Source organism: Lynx rufus, unplaced genomic scaffold, assembly GCF_022079265.1.
Source record: "Lynx rufus isolate CCGP_SWC_20201006 ecotype Redwood Valley unplaced genomic scaffold, mLynRuf1.p SCAF_10, whole genome shotgun sequence".
Lineage (NCBI taxonomy): Eukaryota > Metazoa > Chordata > Mammalia > Carnivora > Felidae > Lynx > Lynx rufus.
The window spans coordinates 39,660,764-39,682,875 of NW_025814824.1; the positions used below are offsets into that span (position 1 = coordinate 39,660,764).

Sequence of the window (22,112 nt, forward strand, 5' to 3'; positions counted from 1 at the left end):
ATAGTCCCATAGGCTCTTCTCTCAGAGAGCTCAGCAAATCTAACTATATAGAGTAGTTGGTTAGACTGTCAGTTAGGTATATGCTTATTGCAAGATGTGGCATTTTCCTTTCCCAGAAACACTGTAAGTGACCATTATCCTTTCCTTTCTACTTGTAAATTACTTGGGAGAGGCCATCTATATTTTCACTATTTTTTTCCTAACTCCTTAAAATACTGGACATGCTCAGTCCGGAGCTTCTACTCAATAGGCATTTCTCAACCATTTTCCACCTTCTGTTCTACCAAATGTTTTGTATTTCCTTTGAAAGATAAATTTTGATAAATTCACATAGGTCTACTTCCCTGACTATATGATGCATGTGGAATCATATTAATGACCTACCAAAATAAAAATAAATAATATGCCATATATATGTGTATATACACACACTTTGGAAAAACTTAATGACAGATAAAATGAACAATAACAAGATAAAGACCATTATCCAGTGGCTACCGAAAAAAAATTGCCAACACCAAAAATTTTTAGGCACTGAAAATACATTGTCAATGAAATGACTTTTTCAATTATGTAACGTTTTTAACGAACGTGACAAAACAATCCAAGGTATTCTTCACAGGAAAATCTCACAGAAAATACAGAGATACTCCTTCCGAACTTTTTGTGGGACAGTAACTCAGTGCTATTGGAAACATAAAAGAGGAAAAACTACATATCACCATTCAAGCCCAACAAAAGGTTTAAGATTTTAAAGTGTTGGTTTACTACATAAACACGATCTTGCCTTCAGTATTCCCTGCTAGGCAACAGTTATGGGTATGTTGCCGTTTGTTTCTGATTATGTTTATGTCTGGGATTTCCTTATAACCCAAATGAAAGGCCTTCTGAAAAATGCGTAGTGGGAGAGTATCCTGGATTCTAAGAAGACATTTACATTGGAACCTACTGTGTCTTTACGCTCCTAGTAATGGTATTTCCTTAAATCACCAGCAAATACTGAGCTGAACATAATGCTCTGTTGTGGTTCTATACTGTTCACTTCTTTAGGGGTCAGTTTTGAGACATCACAGAGCAAGTACGATACTTCAATTTTTGCCACATGAATATTTTTTCTTCCCGCTCGTGGCACAGCATGGTGCCTAACTTAAGGCTCTGCTCCACAGAAGGGAGAGCAAGTCTTCCAGAAGCCTCAGCAGAGGTGGTGAGCATTCAGTCACTGAATAAAGAAGTATTCAGGACCTACTACGTGTAGGCACCGTACTGGCTGCTGATTAAACCGCAGCAATCATTGCGAGCCTCTTACAGAGTAGCCGTGATATGACAGGCATGGTGTTAAGCTCGTCACAAGCACCTTCCTGGTTCACCCTCGCAATTGCCAACCCACCCCAGAGCTCGGGAAGTTGAATCTCAGAAAACATAACTAATTTGCCCAGTCATGTAGTGAACGGTAGTAAAACAAACACTGAAACCCGCAACTTGGTTCTAGAATATGCTCTATTGCTAATAGGGACGCTATATGTCCTCTGTTGTTATCTTACCCGTCTTGACATTTAAAGGACAGAGGAGGTGGGGAAGACAGTACTTACACAGGGGCCAATCACCAGTGGAGACACGAAAGAAACCAAGTCTCGATAAAAAGATTTCCCCAGATTGAGGAACTGCCTTTGAATTACTTTAGTAACACTCATCTTATCTGCCCATGATGTTCTACCTTCAATTTAAATAATCTATATTCATTCACTGAACAAATACATATTATGTATTTCAAAGTGTGCTCCTGTAAAATTTCCGTTGATTTTGGTGTCATGCTCTTACACAATACCCGTCTTTTATTCACCTATTTTTCCAACTATAACTGTGCCTTTAAAACATGCTTTCAAGCTTTCCCCATAAAGCATCAAACTCGAAACTGGCTACCGAAAGTAGATGATATTAAATTTTTTCTAATACTACTAATGTCTCTGCTTTAATTTATTAATCTCCGCTGTATTCAGGGGTAACCTGATATACATAAGCCCATTACAGGACACTCCTAAAGCAATTTCATTTATAGATAAATCTTTTATGCTATAAAAGAATTCTTACCTTAGCAAAAAGAATCATTGAAAGTTGCCTTTTGAAATTGAATTCCCTTTATGAAATTATTTTTTTAATGTTTATTTTTAAGAGAGAGAGAGAGAGAGAGCAGGGGAGGGGAAGAAAGGAGAGAGAGAATCCCAAGCAGGCTCCATGCTATCAGCACAGAGCCCAAAGTGGGGCTCAACCCCACAAACTGTGAGATCATGACCTGAGCAGAAACCAAGAGTCAGGCGCTTAACCAAATGAGTCACCCTGGCACCCCACCTTGCAAATTTAACATGTTTTGGTTTCTAAAAACTAAACTAAGAAAAAATCCTTAGAAACATGTCTTCAATAAAAGGAAGTATATGGATGTTTGTTTTAAACTTGGGGAAAAAAAGCACTTTTTTAAAACTACGATGAGAGACATATACCACACAAAGGAAAATGGAGGTATAGCAATTATTAAGCTAATCTGAAAATTGTAGACATCCAGGAAGCAGAGCTTAAAACAACTCCTCATAACCCGCTCCCACTTCTCCTTCCAATATTTAACTTCCAAAAACTAGTTTTTCTTAACAACCAGTCTCAAACATGACCTACGATATTACTAGAAATCTGGCAATACATTTTTAACGGATCCTCTCTGTTTTCCAACCAGTATCAAATCCCTATTAGTGGACCATAACTTAAGCAGGATTTTCCATGCACTGAAAAAAAGAAAGGCAGCCATTCTCATGAAGACCATGGCTGCAAAATGACTTCATTAGAATATATCCTACAAAAAGATACGAAAGAAAACACCGGCCTCCTGAATCAGTTGATTTCAATGTCACAAATACTAAGACTTGTACAAATGTTACAAATAAAAATACTAAGACTTGTAATCACAATTTCCCTCTCTGTTCCTTAAAAAAAAAACAAAAAAACAAAAAACTGCTGCTATGTTCACAAAATAATACTTTTCATTATTTATGCTTATTTACGTCCTTGTAGCAGTAAAACTAACACAAACACCCAACGTGGCTTGGGGCCTGTCTTAGACTCAGTACCTACAGCCGCGAAGTGAGAAGGTCTCTAGAGATTCTCGCAGCTCTCTTTTTTGAAAAAAACAAGCTTTTTAATGTAGCTTGAACCAATTTGACTATTGGACTTTGAATTGAGCAACGTGAAAGTGTTACTCAACAGGCAAGTTACACATTTTCTACTTCTTTTTAATAAATAAAATGTATTAAAACCTCAAATTTAACAACACTATGCTAAACTTTATTAAATATTGCTTAACATGGAGAGGATAGTCCCTCTGCCAAGGTAACCAGGAGCTAAATTCCTAAGATGCCAGAGCTAAGAGGGATAGTAGAAGTCTTCTGGCCAATATCCTCACTTGACAGAGACCCTGAAAGGCTCAAGGTCTCCTGGGTACTTGGACTACCAATTTTCTTCTCCTCGTCTCCAGCATGCTTCTTCAATCACTGTGTGGCAGAGAAGAAACTCTACATCAGTAAACAAAGGACTGGAAGGAAGTAATTCCATTGCCAGGTCACTAAATAATTTAGAGCCTAATTTTTCCTTTTTTTTTTTTTTTTAATGCAAAGACCTTATGTTCGGAAACTTACAGTTCAAAGTACATGAAGCAAAACCATGTCTATGTGAAGATATGTCTTCTCCCATATGCATCTTAAGAAAATAGCAAATAACAACAACAAAAAAAATAACTTATCATCAGCCCCTAGAAAACAAAAACTGAAATTAAAAGAAAGAATGGAGTAAATCTAAATTGTATATTTTCATTCCTTCTAAAAGGATTAAATAACAGAATTCTAAATGGTTTGTTTGTACTTTCCATGCAATATGTAGATTAACCATGAAATTCTGTTTGGGACACTTTGACATCTGTTTTCAGTGCATTACAATGAAATCTGGGGACTTGATACATACATTTGCTGTAATAAAACTGTCACTAATCAGTGTTTTCCAAAATATTGCCCATAACTATTACTATTCAGTAGTCTCATTTGCATGATCTAATATTGTTGCTACATCATGTTTTTCCCTGACAATGTGTTAGCTGGTCCCAGGCACACGGTCTAAAATGGCTGCAAACCACTGGATAATCTCAGCGCATCCAACCCACTCTGCACAGACGCATGCAATCTGTCCTAGATGGGAACTAATACTTCATCCTGCACGAAGTATTTTCCCTGGAACTGGAACACCCCAGGTGGAATTCACATCCTGGGTGTGAAAAACTCCACAATAAAAATAGCCCACACTGAGGAGGAAATTATGCCTTGTGGGGCTTCTACAGCAGAAGATATAAATGTCACCCTATTTCAGAAGTCCCTTCAACAAATCTGCAATAATGCTGTGTGAGTTCAGAGTCCGTCATTAACTCAAACCATTTCTATGAAACATAGAATAAGACTGGACCAGACTTTGAAACTGAGTCCTGTTCATTTTCTCTGGGATTAATACATAGCCGCACCAAGAAACACTAGCTCACAAGGTGTTAACACAGCCTCCCAGATACTGGATTGAAATGTTCCCATTTCACATCGCATATATCCGGTGGGGCATTTACAAAACCTGGATCACAGGGGGAAAGTAATTCCGAGAGCCCAAACATGGTGCTCACCAGAAACCAAACCTTACCAAAAACAATTTGTCTACCTAGGCTGATTCTAAATGAATTCCATATTTTATCAGTACTAGGAATCATACTGCAATATAATTTCATTTTGTCCTCCTATGAACTCATCCTAAACCCAAAATATGTTTCTCTATACACATGTTTTATATTATAAAATGTTGGATACAAAAAGCAGATTAATTTTAGGCCCTAATGCTATGTTTGTTAGTACTAAGAAGTCATTCCAAATGTTCCAAAAGGGATTAATGTAGTATAACAAGTCTATTTAATTATTGTAAGACCAGTGATCCTCATATTACTATAAGCAGCTTTTCCCTTATTTGGAGACTGTAAATAGAACAGATATTGTTACATGATAACTCTAAGTCTTATCCAAAAATATTAATACTTTACCATCAGGAAATTTAAAGAAACATGTTAGCATCTCCAGGAGGCTATGAAAGGCAACCAGTATTTAAGAACCATGAACCATATATGCACTCCTATTTTAGGTCAACCTCATCTTTAAATCATAAGTGTAAACAAAGCTTTTCCAATGTATTGGAAAGATAAAATACCAAAGCCTTCTGCCATCAACAGCAATCCATTTTACGTATGTTAAACAATTTTGGATAAAATTTGCTTCATGGACTAAATTACGTGCTTTTTAATTTTTGCATATCCCACGAACAGAAGAATAGCAACTGAACACCAGGTATGTCCTCAAAGAGAAAACGCGTGACACAGATTATTCACAGTTATGTGCCAGAATCGAAACAAACTAATCAATGTTCTGATTCGGCCTGCTGCACATCCCAGTTATCCTTTAACAGATGAACAAACAGTGACATAGCTTTTCCTGTCACTCCTGGCCAGAACCCCCAGGTATTATTATAAAATGCTTCATATGAGAATATGACTTTTTTTGGAACGGCACCAACGTGACATTCTCCAGTAGAGACCGTGGGTGTGGGTGAATCTGTCCACTTTCCAAACCTGTTGGGCAGAGAGAGCGAGGGGAGCCACCCCCCCCCCGGCCACGGACGTCAAGTGTTATGGCCAGCTCCCCGCAGATCTGCCCACAAAAGCTGACCACAGGATTCAGCCAACCAGAACCATAAAGTCAAACACTCATCCCAAATCTAGCTTGAGAAGAAGTAAATGTTCTAACCCTTTCCCATGTGGCTTCCAGTTGTTCTCAATAAAACTGAAATCACTTTAAGTAAGAAATAGCAAGTTTTTTTTTTTTCCCCTGGAGATCACTTAATTAATTTTCTTAAAACCATAAAAAGGATAAATGGGGAAGACTGACTTAAAGGAGAAAAGCTAAGTGGTAATGAAGTCAAAACAATTCATGCAACTAATTAAACATTTTGAGTGTTGACCCAACCAGGGGTGACTTTTAAATAAGACACTTACAGACTTAGCGTCTAAAAACCAGCGGCATGCTCTTCTTCAAGAACAGTCCAGCCGAGCTGGCCACATCATCACTTCTGTCCAACCAAATTTAAAACACAAGTGTAGTTCTCCCAAATGCTGGCAATTTAAATTTTTGGTAAATAAAAGTCTTATGCTTTTACTGGAATGCAATGAATTGCAAGTCTTGCTAGGACACCCTTCATCTGATACCAAAGTTGAGTTATGTATTCAGAGAGCTGCTAATGGAATTATTTTACTCCTTCCTTTGACACACCACTAGATTGATCACAAAACTACTTCTCTGGTAAATGTGATATAAAGGACTGCTAAAACTGCACAGTTATCCTAGTTTAAGTAGATTTTAAAACTATATACAACTAGCTAACTTCGTATTCCTACATTTAGAGGTCTTACTAACAAGTATCTATTCACATCACTGATCAGGCCTTTCATTTTCTCTTGGGAATGTCTTATCACCTGATGTGTACAAACTAATTGATGACCTTTTGCTTCAACACCCAATCACTCCTTCTCTTCAACATTATGGTAGCTTCTCTGGACGTCCATGTTATGTGATGTTCCTTTACATAGAGCGATAATGGCTATTACTAACATTATCGCTTTTCTTTCATGAATTATTTCATTTAATCCCAAAACAGTCCTGTGAAGCAGACATTTTAATCCCCATTTTACAAAACGGAAAACCAAAGCACCTGGAGCTTACGTGGCTTGACCAAGGTCACAAAGCTGATACAGGGTAGAATCAAGACTAGACCCCTAATTGTCAGAGTCATGCACGTTACTTTTGGTGCTGGAAAAAACCTAAAACGGCAGGAAGAAGGGAGATGTACTCAACTCCAAAAGCAACCCAAAATTCAATATTTTAAATTGCATTGTTAGTTGCTCTTCAAGCTATGAATGAGCTATCCCTCTTAAGTAGTTCCTACAAGATCTAAGCCCTACTTCTCTCTTTTTTTCCACCTTCTCTTTTCCTCTTTAACTTCTATAACGCGCACTTGGGTACACACATACACACCCACCCACACACACACACACACACACACACACAAGCATCCGCCAACTACCCACGGTCCAGGAACTTAACCTCTGTAACTCAACAGTTGAGATGCATTGAAAGTTCTTTCGCTGGAGGAACTGAGACTGACTTCAGGAAGAAGTCATAAACATTCATAATCCTCAAGAGCTGGTCAATGTTTTCCAGCCACTGTCCCACTGCATCCGACCCATTAACCCACTAGGCATATCCAAACCCAACTCTATGGTGGCTCTACCACTGAGGAAGCCAACGAGTGAAAAGAAAGCCAAGAGACATGTCTTTGAGTCTAGACTGGGTTTTATAGAACAGAGAAAAACTAACGCTACTGAGTAAAATCAGATTCAGTGTATTTCGTTCACCCTTCTTCCTCGAACCCCTGGGATGCTGGATTATCAACACAATTAATGCTGAGAAGCATTTAAATTCCTTGATCTTGTGAACATTCCTGGGGGAAAAATAGTTGCAAACAACAGTCACCTAACAAAAAAGAAAAAAGAAAAGAAAAAGTAAAATCCTCTCACCTGCCATTTCAGTTATTTTTTTAAATGGGAATAGAAAAATCTAGTGCTTTTTCCCAAGGTTCTAGTGTCTGTACCACATTGTCTCTCATCTGTCAGCGTATCCACACACATGTATAAACAGCATGCGGCGTGCAAGTAAGGAAATGCACATTCTAACTTAAACTTCCTTTTTTCCTCTAATAATTTAAAAATAAAATGTAACAGCTTGGATTTTAAATATTTAATCTGGCAAATATAGGAAAAATCATGAACTACAGTGTCATATTTGGCAAAGAAAAATTTGGTAGGATAAAAATATCTGTGTTTTAGCATTTTAGAAGGCATTTCCAATAGTTTAAAAATAAAATTATTTCACTGTTTCAGAAGAGAACAAGAGGTAAAACTCCACTTTTGCATACGGATCTTCGTGAAGAATACAAAGACAATTTTTATGTTCATTAAAATAAATATTCAATTTCACATGCTGGCAAAAGTCCCCACAGAAATAAAAACTTCCAATCTACTAATGGTTCGCTACCATGTATTGGAATTTAGCTATTTAAGTCACAAAGAATAGGCTTCCCCTAAAACTATACACTCTGAGTTATAAGATGGAATACGTAAAGTTACAACATCACTCTGATTTCTGGAAAATCGTGGCTTGTCCTGCATGGTTAGTAGGAGGCTTTTTCCAATGCTGGACAAAGATTTACATGGCGAAGTTTAGAAGTCAGTTGTTTTAGGACTTATATATTGGTACCCAAAAGCATAAATAAATCTATCACTTTCACCCTATGCAATGACAATAAAATATTTTTATTGTAACAGCTGAAAATGTTGAAAAGCGATTATTAAGGAAATCATAAATATAAAAAGTTGAAAAGTCGACCCCAGAAGAGTGGGGGAAAGGAAACTGTGATGTGCATCATCATAAAACACGGAAACTGAAAATCTAAGCAGAAGGAATTCAAATCCCTCCAAATGCCAGAATACTATCCCCCAACTCTTGCAGCAAGGAGGGCTGCAAATTTGTCCCCATCACTGTCAGCAAACAAAAGAAAGTCACTTCTACAGCCAGACCATGTCAAACAGAAGACATGGCTACTGCAGAGGGACGCCTCGAATCCACTGGGGTGTAAAGTCAGGGCTGGGGCTTTTTGTCAGCTATTACCATAAAAGAATAAGAGGAAACAGTGACATTACTGCACAATAGAAAGGTCAAACAGCTTGCAGCCATTTCGTGACCCAGACAAGTCAAGGTCAAAGGATTCAGGTAGCAACTTAGCCAGGGCATAAGTTACAGCACAAATGAATTGTTTTAACACATCAGCTTTGGTCAATTAAACCTAACAAGGCAAGTTGCATCACGTAGCAGGGTTCCTGACACCAAGGCCAGAAGCTGAGACCGACCTCATAAAACAAGGCTTTTAACATAGCATAGCAAATTTAAGGTAATCCATCCAGAAACTGCAGATGTCAGAATAATAAAATACAAGTTGTCCTAAGCAGGAACATTTTTCACACTTTAGATTTCACTAATAGAGGGGTATAGACTGGGTATTGACATACTCGTGTTATTAACATAGGCATAAATGTAATCCCCTCCTCATGTGAATTACAGAATGCACCCTATTTCAAATAACTTTCTTAACATCTGTGCTCATGATTAGATTTTTGTCCTGAGCTCTGCCATTCCCTGTTAACAGCGACACATTTTTTCCACGCATTTTTTTTCAAAGTGTGCTTTGGAAAACCCAAGTTTTTAAAGAAATCTTCAGCCTCATTCAGCATCAGAATATAAATTAGTGTCACTTCGTATTAACTGATTCCTATTAAAGGCTTTTGTGTAGTTTCGTGGGAGATATGTGTATCTTAAAATTCAACGGAATCCTATGTATTAGATTTTCTATTTTGAGAAACGGAGTTAAATCCAACCCCAAATTTTAAACTGCACAGACTTAGAATAAAGACTTTTTTTTTTCCAAAGGCAATTCTTACTTTCTTTTTTGCACTTGTTTAAACAAATCCCATTTTCAAATGATTTGTGCCTCATCCAGAACTTACTACATGCTCTGAACTGCCTTAAAATGGGATTCTGAAAATATACAACCTCCAGGCAACTCTCAGCTAGTAAAATTACTTCATCCATCACCCCATATTTTCAATTATATAGTCCTTATTCAGAGTTCTTTAATTTGTCTGTGATTCATCAACGCTGTCCTGTTTAAACTATCATCATAAAAGAGAGAATATGTGTTCCTAAGTGTTTTATTATAAACAATATATTTATGCACAGGAATAGTTTGCATTCCTATCTTAGAACACTGCTTGATGTAAATTTTGAGGACTTTTTTTTTTTTTCGATGTGTGGCCTTCAATTCAGCCTCAAGGTCTTTCCACCTCATTGGTTAATTGCTAGCCATTTCTTCCAATTTTCTGAATAATATAACAACCAAAAGCCCAACCATTCAAGTCCCATTAGCCTCACATCCTGTACCGTTCAGTCTAACACAAGCTAATCCCACAGACTCACTCCTCGCTACACGGACTTCACAAGGTCCTCGCCGTCTGATGATTTATGCTCGATGCCAAATCCTCACAACTGAATTCAGTTAAATTAACCACATCACATAATTAGAGTTCAAGGGCCCAAGAACGCTCTCTACAACGGGACGACGTACCGTGTGGCCACAGGAAAGCATGCATGATTCAGAGGAAGTTCCCCTCTTGCTGTGCTTGGCGCTGAGGCACGCTGCTGTTAAGAACCCCAGTTTCCCATCACATAACCACCAGTCCTTGAGACTTCTAAAATTATTCCTCCCCCACAAGGATGGAGGGGGAAAAAGCTGGAAACTTTGCTTAGAACATTACGTGTGGCTGGTCACTTGCTCCGCCACGGCACACAGAAAATGCTATCCTTCCCCAAACAGAAACCCCTACCGAGAAGCTGGGCATCACCCTTGCCTCTCTGCCCACGATTTCTGATATTGAACAATCTCCCATTTCAATAAGGTTTTCCTCCGCTATCTCCACTCTCTGCAGCCCTAAGCTTCCAACAAAGCGGTAATTATTCCCTTCACTGTAAAGTCAGTTATCATACAAGCCCCTGGGATGACAGAAAGGAAAACTTACTTATCTCCACCTTTACGAATTCCAGAGAATTCTGACTCAGCCGTGCGCTGGGCCCCTCCCTCTTCAGGTGCTGAAATCCTAACAGGTCGGCAGAGATGGCAAGGGTAAAAGAGAGTCGTGACAGAGGTTTTTTTTAACCCCACTGATCCAGTGTTTCAGTCCAGTCAGGCACAGTGAACGTTTATGAGGAGAAAGGCTTTACTAAGTCAGATATCTTGGAGCGTTTCAAATGCCACATGTGAAAGGAAAAAGTTAATGGAAGGATTAAAACTTTAATTTCCTTTTGGCAATTCCCTCCCAAGTTCCAACTTTAAGGAAAAACAACTTAGTAAATAAGAAATCCTACCCAATCTATGTTACCTCGACGTGTGGAAACACTCTCCCACACCACGCTAGAAAACAGCAACTTTAAAGAACTTAAAGCAGTGGCCATAGGTGTCCTCCCTAAATGGCTCCTGCCCAAGCTCCAAGGCACACACTGAATCTGTCGAGGAGTCACCCTTGGGAAGGAGTCACATCTCCCCCCAAATTACCGTTATTCCTGAATAATGAACAGCATTTTGGTTCTTTTACATACAGAGTCATTTTACCACTCAAGAGGCATAGTGCACTGAATTTGCAGATCCAAACCCATGATCTAGATGAATATTTTTTTATTATAAAATGTGTACTGCTGTGCATATGGGGGGGGCGGGGAGGGCAGAAGGTGTGTGGGATGTCTAATGCTGTCGGTAGGATATTTTCCCTACCTTCGCTGCCTCCAGAAAGTGGGTCACTGTTATTTTTTTTTAATATTTGAAAATCATAATGGATGTAACAAATGAGCCTCTCCTCTCTCTCTCTCTCTCTCTGTCTCTCTCTCCCCCTCCCCTTTCCCTTTGAAAAGTGAAATCATATTAACAGCAATGCAAGAGCTTAGTTTGCCATATCAGAACACAGATGCCAAGCTTTCCCAGCTGGCAACTGGGGCCTCCGAGTTTAACTCTTGAATTGTCTAGCAGAGCTCTCTTATGGCGGGGACATCATGGCATGGAGGGTGAACTTCTGGCCCCTTAGACTGTGTTTTCTTCTTATCAGTGAGAAAATTGCTAAGTATCTTATCTTACAATATATGTTCCCACAAAGGTCTCATTAAGCCTAGGAGCTAGGCATGCCAGTAAGAGCCATTCTTTATCTGGTGAATTGTGTGTGAGCCAGAATGCAAACAAATGTGCACTGCAGTTCATGAGTTCAGTCAAGGACAGGATGCTAGATGGGAAAACTTAGCAGTGTTCCCCTAAGTCAAACATGCACACCAACTTTACGCTCTCTGAACACTTCTCAATGCAAGCACGCCAAATCATCCTAGAGAGCAGCCTACTTGTAACACAGTATAAAAGCTTAGTTTTCCCCATAATGGGAAATACCTGCAAATGAAGTGAAATTTATTAAAATGTTAAAACACGCTGTCAACTTGCAAACCATTATCTACTTAAGCTTTTCATAAAGAAATAATTGTTACCCAAAAGGATTCTAAAAGTCAGTAACTGAGGGAGGAAAATAATTCTTCGCATTTGCTTCCTCGCTAATGATATGTGACAACCGGGAAGGATTCTATTTCAAAAACAATAATAATGATGTAAACAAGTCACATTTTCACAACTTCCAAATGTACTTCAATGATCATAACACTTAACAATAACACCACAAAAGTTGCCATCCAGCAACGGACCATGATTTTAAGGGCTCCACAAGGCTAAAGGAAACCCCGCTTTAATGAGAGCCATGAAATTCCTGGCCTCTCTTCAGTATCCGAAACAGGTTTAATAGGAGTGCAAAGGAGAGTCCAAAAATCAGTTAAGCTGACTTAGTTTAAACTCTAACCTGTTAAATTCAGGACAACAGTTACTATCTCTTGAGATCTCTAAACTTCTTAGTATGTTCAGACCTCTTCCTGCCTCAGAGAAAGCCAGTTCCCCCCCCCCAACCCAGCCTGTTCCCCCTTCATCCGGGACACAGCCTGGACCCAAGGCCTCCCATAGGCCAGACTTCCTTCCCTGCAGCCCTTTGGGTAGAACTGCTAATCCTTCTTATTAATTAACGAGATAACGGTGGTTAACGGGAAAGCGACAGTAATGCTAACTATCTAGGAAACTTCAACCAAAATTATTTCAGCCTTTTGGTTGCTTTTCCTGGTGTGCAGAATTGTGCACTGAGAATCTGGCAACCTTCTGAGGCAGAATTGGGAAATTCAGCAATGAACGATTTGTATCAGACCTTAGCACATAGGTTTCCTCATTAAGATTTGCTTATTTTTTTTTTAACATTTACACTGTTACACACTGCTAACTAGAAAGAAAAGTTAGATCCTCTCAACATGTTACTACAAAATTTGGAAGGGCAGAAACTGAAGGAACTAAAACTTGCATAAGAAATTAGCAGTGATGTGACTGAAAGCAATAGTCAGTCATAATGAATGCATTATATATCACTCCATTCAGCTGGCCCTCCACACCCTCACTGCACACCCCACATCGTACAGCCCACTTCTGTCCCAGTAAGGTGTCCTGTGCAAGGCTTGCCTGGTTTTTGTTTTGTTTTGTTTTGCTTTCACGGATGCAATCACAAAGACAAGATGGGGAATAGTTACCACCTGCCCCAGAATCACTGGACATCTTTAACATCTTTGGGAAAATGGAGGCCACTTTAGAGCTATTTTTCCCTTTAATCTCTCCCAGCCTTTAAAAAAAAAAAAAAAAAAAAAAAAACCTAAAAAATAAAAAGGAAGGGTTTTATATTAGCTAAGGTTTGCTGCAGCAAACAAGCAAGCAGCTTTCATTCAGGGATTGTCAAAAACTTTCCAGTGTGCCCACTGCAATGCGGATGCCAACCAACGAATCAAAGGCATTCAGCAACTAGACAAAGAGGGTCTGATGCCAACCTCGGTGCCACTGGCAACCATTATTGGCATCAAGCACAGTGTCTGCCTTTTTTTTCCCCCTCGCCTGGCACTTCACAAACAAAATGGCGGTTCTTGTAGCAACGAAACAGCCGAAGCGCAGCTCTCTGAATCAATAGCGTCAAATGATTTTATGGATTTAAACGCAGTTACTCCCCCATGATGTGTACATTTTAGGTAAAGTGAGGGGCTTATACAATTTTACAAACGACTGGATCGAACATGACCCTTTACTAATGTAGAGAAATAGAACAAATGGACTAAATTGCGGTCAACCGGGCTATATGCGTAGAAGAGGCTGAATAACAAAGAGATTTAGCCTTAAAGAAAATACTGCCTTGTGGCCATGTGATGCAAAGGTCTAATGCACCACACATCAAAAATGATTTCAAAATGCATCAAGTTTTCCCAAAACCATATCAGATGCAGATGTAGTACTATGGCTTGTGTCAAAGCTCTAGGAACTTTCCACATTTCAAAAAACATGAGGCTGCTGGGCATGAGGGGGGGAAAAACAAGAAGTGTGGGTTGAACCAAAAGAGAAAGAGGGAAAAAGAAAAGCATAGGAAGTTGGCCAACAATGGAACTTTATTATATGTTGGTCTTTATTTCATCCTCCAAAAGAGATGCAGCTTGTGATCTTGTATAAATAACCAAGAGGACTATTGACATTTCTAGATCTGGAAATTGTCAATATATTGTAACATCACTCCACACTGCAATGCGGATGCCAACTAACAAATCACAGGCATCCTGAGCTAAACAAAGAGGGTCTGATGCCAATCCTGGTGCCAGTGGCGACCATCTTTGGCATTCTCTCTGTTCTTTCTCATGTTTTCCTCCCAGTCGCTTAGAAGTGGGGAGACAGAGAAAAAAGGGGGGGGGGAGAAAGGTAATTTCGTCGCTCATTCTACTGTAAACATTACAATTTTCTTTTCCTATTTTTCTTTCATGTGTTTCTTCATACTTCTTTGCCTGATTTATAAAACAGACTTAAGTGGGTTTTCATGTACTTAAAGGAGGACTAAAGAGTCACGATGGGAGATACGCAGCACTTTGATTGACTACAGACTTATCTTTGCAAACGCCTTCTTCAATCAATTGTACTGCAAACCAACACAATTAACCTACATTTGACCAAAAAAGAAAACAAGAAAATAAAAAGATACAAATTTGGAAAAAAAAAGGAAAACGCAAAAGCATCCTGAGGTGACTTTTTCAAAGAAAGAGCCAACAGATGTTAAGAAGACATGATGCGCCGGCAGATAGGAGAGGATACAGAATAGATGTACGGGGTAAAATAACGAAAGCTTTCTATGACAGATACTTAGAACAACAACAAAATCAGTGTCTTATCTGAAAACATGGTCTCCGAGAGTTGTTTTTAAAACTTCGTGATTATTAGGACCAATGGTGCAAAGCAGAAGGCATTTATGCGGTTTTCTTTCTTCAATCTATCTTCACAAATCCAAAGGATGTGTTCTTTATTGTCAGTTCATCAACCAAGAGAGTTGGCTGCCTGCCCCGGGAGGGAATGTACATACGTGCACACCTCCAGGACTAGCCTTCCAGCAAGTCAGAGTATGAGCAGCAGTGAATCTTCCCTCCCTGCACTACAAAGTTGCATGACCCACTTTTTAAAACTTTACTTCCAGCCTTGACTTTCACAATTAACGTACAACACACTCTACAGTCCAACGCACATACGTAGCCCACCTTCCCAGGTCACCTCCTAGACAGCTGTCAGTCAAATTAAGTGTCGTGTGTTAATGGCCTTGGATTTTAGGACACACAGGGTGAAAACAGAGTTTTCCCTAAACCATCAGTGCTTGGACTTTAATCCTTAAATGCACGGAAATGGTAAATGCGGTGTTTCCAAGAGAAAAATAGTAAACGTTCCAAACATGTGTTGTCCAGCATATTATTTAAAATCAAACTAGACATTCTTCAATGACGTTTAAGCATTATCTCTAAAACTGTATCAAGGAATTATAAAGACAAAAAGCACATGATAAGTATCTAGGTTTCTGAGCCAAACGACTATAACCCTGATATTTTATTTTCTTGGGCAGTAATAAAGTTCAGACCGATTTCTTGAATCCCACATTTGTATGACGAACGTCAGATACCCGTCAGCCACCCCTATCTGCTTCCCTCCCACCAGGCCGAGGTAGGAAATGACCCAACCTGTGACAGATCCAACCTCAGTCCACTTTTGGTATGCTGCTTTTTAAAATGATGTTTTACTACGGACTGTTGCTAATACGTGGAAATCTGTATCTTGACCCATGTATTTGAAGAAGAGCAACTCTCACTATTTAAGGAAAAGCATACTAAGAAAAATAAAAAATAATAAAGAAACATTTTATGAACTCAAAAATACGTTCAGCAAAAATCTCACCTATTTTTGACTCATCCGGGCAACATTTACACCACCCTCTTTACCAAGTATTTTTTTAATAGGTATGGTATGTGGTTTCCACATTCTTTTTGAGATTTATTTTAAACCAGTGTAACCAGTCCACTTTCTGTTTTTGTTCTGTCAGGAGGGCTACACCTTTTCTCCTCGGTAAGTTTGATAAATTCACATTCAAGTAAACTAATGATACTAAGTCTTCCCAAGTCACGCTGGGGAAATATTATAGCGTAAATTATTTAAACAAGATCTACAATCCATTCCATCGACAGCGACTATTATTACACAATCAGAAGTAGGTGTTGATGGAAATATTTAAATTAAACAAATCTAGCTCTACGTAAGATACACTTTCTGATAGATAAATGCTACCTTGGGCATTTTGTAATAGGAAATGTTAATTCTATTTTCGGTGCAATAGGACTAGATTCGTAAGTAAAGTTCGTCTACCACGCTAGTTAGGAGGCTATACTGAGATTTTTAAAAAGCGGGTTTGACTCTTCATAAATAAATTTACATTTTCCGACTGAGAAAAGATGACTGCATGCAAGGAATGTTGCCGAGGACAAAAAGTGAATCGTAATTAACTATCTTTTGCAGACTAGTCTGCGTCTTTGAAAAGGTATATGCTTTCAAAGACATTTGAAAATGCATCTCTTTGTGGTCTTTTGTAAGACATCCACGCCTATCCAGGTACGAAAGCTCCATGTCTATTTCCACGCCTTGCACGTGGCCGTGGGCATGGGAGTAGCCAGAGTGGGTGAAGGAGGTCTAGGGGCCTCGAGGACCATCTAACCCAAGCCAGATACTCCGCATACGGGGTTTGTGAGCAGTGTTTGCCGAGCTAGAAGAAAGAACGATCTGCTCCTACCTTGCTCCTGCACGTAGTATGCCAAAAACAAATCAAGCTCCTTAACTGATACTGTGATATGATGTGGCTGGACACAAAGTGCTGGGTTTGTGCAATGTGGGGATTTCATGAGCCGCTCTCCATCGGTACTTTCCAAGGGGATGCCTTTGAACAGGATCACCATGACTAGATCCAGACGCCAGACTTTGTCTGCCTGTCGCAGGCAGTCGATTCTCCTGATCTTACCCTTCTGGTCGGGATTGGATAAGACACAGCACGGGTGCTTCTTGCCAGTCACGGTGAGCACAAAGTCCTCCCGGTACTCCTGGCGGATGTCTTTGCGCAGTTTGGCCAGGAGCCTGGATGCCCACTTCTGTTTGATTTCAGGCTTTTCGCTGAGAAGCTCATCTTTGACTGCTCTTTCTTCATCCTTTGACATTCGCTTCTCATGCTTTTTAAAGTACTTGCGTTTCCGAGCCTGCAGGTTGAACCAAGTGTAGGCGATTGCACGGACGTGTGGGAGTAGTGCCTCGATGAATGGGTGAAATTCATCCTGTGGAAGACGGGGGTAGGGGGGGTCAGGGGAGAATACATACACAGTCAGTTTCATTGCAAAGGCTCAAAAAAAAAAAAAAAAAACTACAATCCATTCCCAAGCACTACAAAAAGTTAGGCATAAAAATAACATTCTTTTCTTATTTAAAATTATCAAAATAGCAAGACAAGAAGAAAATAAAGTATGACAAGCAACCCCTTTTCCACCAAAACTTACAGGTTGATTCTGCCTCCTAAAAAGAAAATAAGATTTATATTTGTATTTCCACTCTGGCCCATCCCCCTCATTCCCACCATGCATCCTACATTCTTTAAAACGTAAGTAAACCAAGGTGCTTGGCACCTAATTTAATATCTAAATATTTGATTGACCAACTAACGCTAAGCAGTACCATTTTACAAAGAACACAGTGAGATTTTTTTTTTTTTTTTAATCGGAGCAGAGCTGTTCAGAAGGCAGGAGCGATGCCACAGTTCATTTCTCTTCTCTGTGGCACAGAAACACAAAGCATATAGATGCTCAGTGTAATGCCACACAGTTCCCGCTTTTGGAGCATGCTCTCAGCAAGAGGCTGCTGGTGGCTCAAAGAGCATGCGCCATTAAACTTGATCCATTTTCTTATCAAACGTCCAACATTCCAACACTGAAACAGCACCATTCCAAGAGTGGTAACTAGAGAAACCGGTATACAGTGAGGGAAAGTGGGCAAAGGACACAGCTTGTCGTATCAGTGTCCTGAACAGAAGGTTTCCATACTTTGAGCAGTGCGTTCTCTCCCCTCCACCACCAACACTAACCTCCAACACACACACACACACACACACACACACACACACACACACACACACACGCATTCTCACTCTATTCTCTCATAGACACAGAGACACGCTCTTTCGCTTTTCAGCAAAAGTTTCTAAAGTTGAAAACAAAAATTATACGAAGCTTCTTCCGGCAGCTTTCCTACAGAATCCGAAGCCCCACAGAGTCGGTTAATTTGTTAACCGATCACAGGAGTATGGCAATTATTCTAAACCCCTTAAAAATCCATCTGAGGTGAACAATGAAAAATGGCAACTTGGCACCAACTTTACATGCTTTGTGTCTCTGCATGCGGTGGCAGGGTGACACCGGGAGTGCACCGCTGGTCACTTACTGCTTTTGTGGAATCAATACAATGCATTTGCTACGCATGTGAATTCTCCGGCAGGACTGTGGGTGCGTGTATGCGTGGCTTGGGAAGCTGCACGTGTATCGACCGTACAGTATCCTGCCTTTTGAATTAAGTGGTCTACCTTAGGGTTCTGCATTTTTCCTGCCTGTTCCATCTAAGTCTTTTTTAAGGGAGGGAGGCAGTGAGGAATGGCAGATAATCTTCACCTACGGATATTTCAAGTGACTTCCCAAAGCAGTTAGCGTTTCATTACTTCCTGCCATAGGTAAAACCTGTCTCATAAGCTTAGGCCTATTTACTGCTCAGAGAAAGAGCTAACCCCCTGTGCACGCATTCTGCATGAATGCAATAAACCAAGATCTGAAGCAAATAAGAACTTCCGCTGCGGCCACTTTTCTGGTCACACTGACTGTATTGTCACCCCAACCAGAAAATAACTTTCTCTACCCTATCATATCCCAACGTAGAATGTACGTGCTGGTGCTAGTCACCCTGAACTATGTGAAATAAATTCTCTATCTAACCAGCAGACGGATGAACTGCAGGAGGGTTAAAGATGAAGAAAGTGCCACTGATGCCACTCTAACAAAGAAGGTGTCCCCCCAAAAATCCCATATAGTTTTGAATCCATTTTTAAGATGAAATTCAGGTTTCCAATGCTAAAGACCGTGGTATGTTCACAGCCTGCACTTCCCATACGGAAAAGGTGTATGTATGTCCCATCCGATCAATAATGCAGTTATCAAGGGCTGTAACATATTGCTGTAAAGCGTTCCTACGGCAGAATGAGTATAAATCAAAATTCTATAACAATACAGAATGCAGATGATTACATCACAGCGTGAGGCATAACCAAATGCCATGGAGGAAATCATTAAACTGATCAGTAGTTTCCAGCAGAGATTTGAACAATTCGGTTACTATGCGAGCACATTAAACTAGGCCATGGAAAGAGTTAAACCACAATCTGTTCTTTGTGTGGGAACAGTCCTGCTAACAGCAACCACAGCCCATGATAAGACCTCCCTATCTCCATATACTTTCTGAGGCCATGCTTTCAGTCTTCACTGTAACTACAAAAACTTTGCTTATCCCCCTTAGACATAATGCAAAGGAAGCCCTGTTCAAGGAAATGTGGACTTAAACATGCTTTGGGAACTCACTTCCTATAATCTGACTTCTACTATGATTTATGGATATGAGTAAAAAACATACATACGTACTCATCAGCCAAAGAGTTGAGAATGTAAAGGGTACATGGGGCTGGGAGGGAGCTCTGTCCCGGTGTTTTACCCTTGCCCCACTTTTTAAAAAGCTGTATTATTTTAACAGATATTATTAAGCGGTGGGGTAACTCTTAAGTGCTTACATCCTTAAGTACTATGTTCAGTGACATTTCATTTTCTTATAGAGACATCAAACATAGTTTTTACTAAATCTGTTTGAGTTTCAAATCATCTGTCATGTCACAAACCTCAAAATGTTAATAAATTATTTTACACAATCAAAATGCACATCTGAGGACTGAATTTGGACTTTCTTAGCAAATGCACGCAAAACAATGCTGGTTTTTTTAAGTTTGTCTTGAGTTTGTTGCCAATGTTGCCAAGTAATGTTTTTAAAACACACTTTTTTTCTTATTGATAGCTAGAAATAGTAAACTTCCTCCCTCCACAAACTTGCCTTATAAACATCTTTCAGGGCTTTAGCATTCTGTGGACTCCTTTCAAGTGAAAACACTTAACATGGAGACATAACCTCCAAAAAAACCAAAAAAAATGGTAAGTAGAGGTTTGTTATAAGTCACATATATTTCTGTATTAACATACCTAAAATGTCATCTCTCAAGTGTGACTGTTTTCTAACAATGAGTTGCAATATATTTTTAGTCATTTTGAGTGACATGAATATGGAACATAGTAACTGTCTTCATCCAAAAAAGAAAAAAAAAAAAAAAAGAAGTGATTAAGGTATTCAAATGTCCTAATGAATAGTTTATCACAATAACACTTTACTGAACAATTATGAAAGTTTTTTCTTAAGCTGAGCATCTGAGTGGTTTAAGACCGAATGGCTCTATACTAAGGTAATATGCCACCCTGCCCTTTCAGAATTTTTATCAAAATTCACTGACATTTCTCTTTTCAAACTTCTTTTAATTGATCTAAATTGATAAAATAACCAAGTTACAAATTTCAAATATAAAAGTAAACAATCTTAATTCCACCAGAAATATTTATTTTTCTTCACAGAAACAATGGTTTCCATGAAACGGATGGAAAATTAGATCAATATAGAGGTGGAAGAATAAATACTAGATCTTCTTGGAGCATTGCTATATAATAATAAACCATTAAAGCTATGTACCTGAAGAACTTGACTGACAATGAAATTTTAAAAGTCAATGCAATCATGGCAGGTGAAAGTTTTATTAAGCGTTTACATTATTTTTAGAAAAAGCAAAATATTAAATCATATATGATGGTTCTTAATTTTCCTTTTATGTCTGATTTATACTGAGGTAGAAATACTGATTTATATCAATATACTGACACTTTTACATCACACTTTGCTAAATAGCAACTTTAACTGTAGCTCCTTTTGAATTAAAATTCTTTCTAAAACCTAGACACTTTATTGCAACAACTGAGACACTTTGTAAAGTTTTCAACCAGTTAAGAATGTTTCTCTATTCTGTATTTACACATCCTAAAAAACATTTTGCTCCAGCCATTAGACTCCTATCATACAAAACTAAACTACTGGTCTGATATAAAAGTTGCACTGTTAATGTGCTCTTACTTTTGTAACACCCCACATTACCTATAAAGCCACAGAGATATTAATTAAGTGAGAATGTGAAAGCTACAATCCCTTCTGTAGTATAGGCCTTCAATCCCAAAAACAGTTTTAATACGTCAACCTAGATTTACATTACTAAAACAGTAGAGAATATTAGTCATCATGAATTAGCGTTGGTAAGTATGTGTTCTTGAATACTAATGTGAGAGCTGAATGATTATGCTATATATGCTCCTAATATTCCATATGTCACGAAGCTGCAATGTTATTTCCAATTTACAGAAATTAAGTTAAAGCTAGTGACTTTACAATGATATTTAGAGGAAATCAAAAATGCAATGTAATCGCTAGCAATGTTTCTGAGTAACTGATGCTAGAAATCTAAATTTATATAGAAAAGCAATCTTTTACAGGTGAGAATAAGGGATGTGGTACTTTGTAAGCGAAAAAGCTTACCTCAATTTGTTTTAATGGAGCTATGCTTCAATAATGTAAAAATAATATCAAATGAACATGGTTTACTAGGAGAAAAAAAAATCCTGCTGATGGCTAATATGAAAGGTAACTTTTACAACTAAAGG

General features: G+C 38.9%; 1 protein-coding gene across 7 annotated transcripts in view; it reads right to left on the reverse strand.

Annotated features, from left to right (window-relative positions):
• NFIB (nuclear factor I B) overlaps nucleotides 1-22,112 on the reverse strand; it is a 445,905-nt gene that overhangs the window by 209,933 nt on the left and 213,860 nt on the right. For 6 of the 7 annotated variants that reach the window (XM_047098082.1, XM_047098053.1, XM_047098045.1 and 3 more), the window contains exon 2: nucleotides 17,024-17,555. In XM_047098082.1, coding sequence (XP_046954038.1) covers nucleotides 17,024-17,555 — 532 coding nt within the window. The remainder of the gene's footprint in view (nucleotides 1-17,023; nucleotides 17,556-22,112) is intronic. The other variant, XM_047098099.1, reaches the window with a different exon arrangement.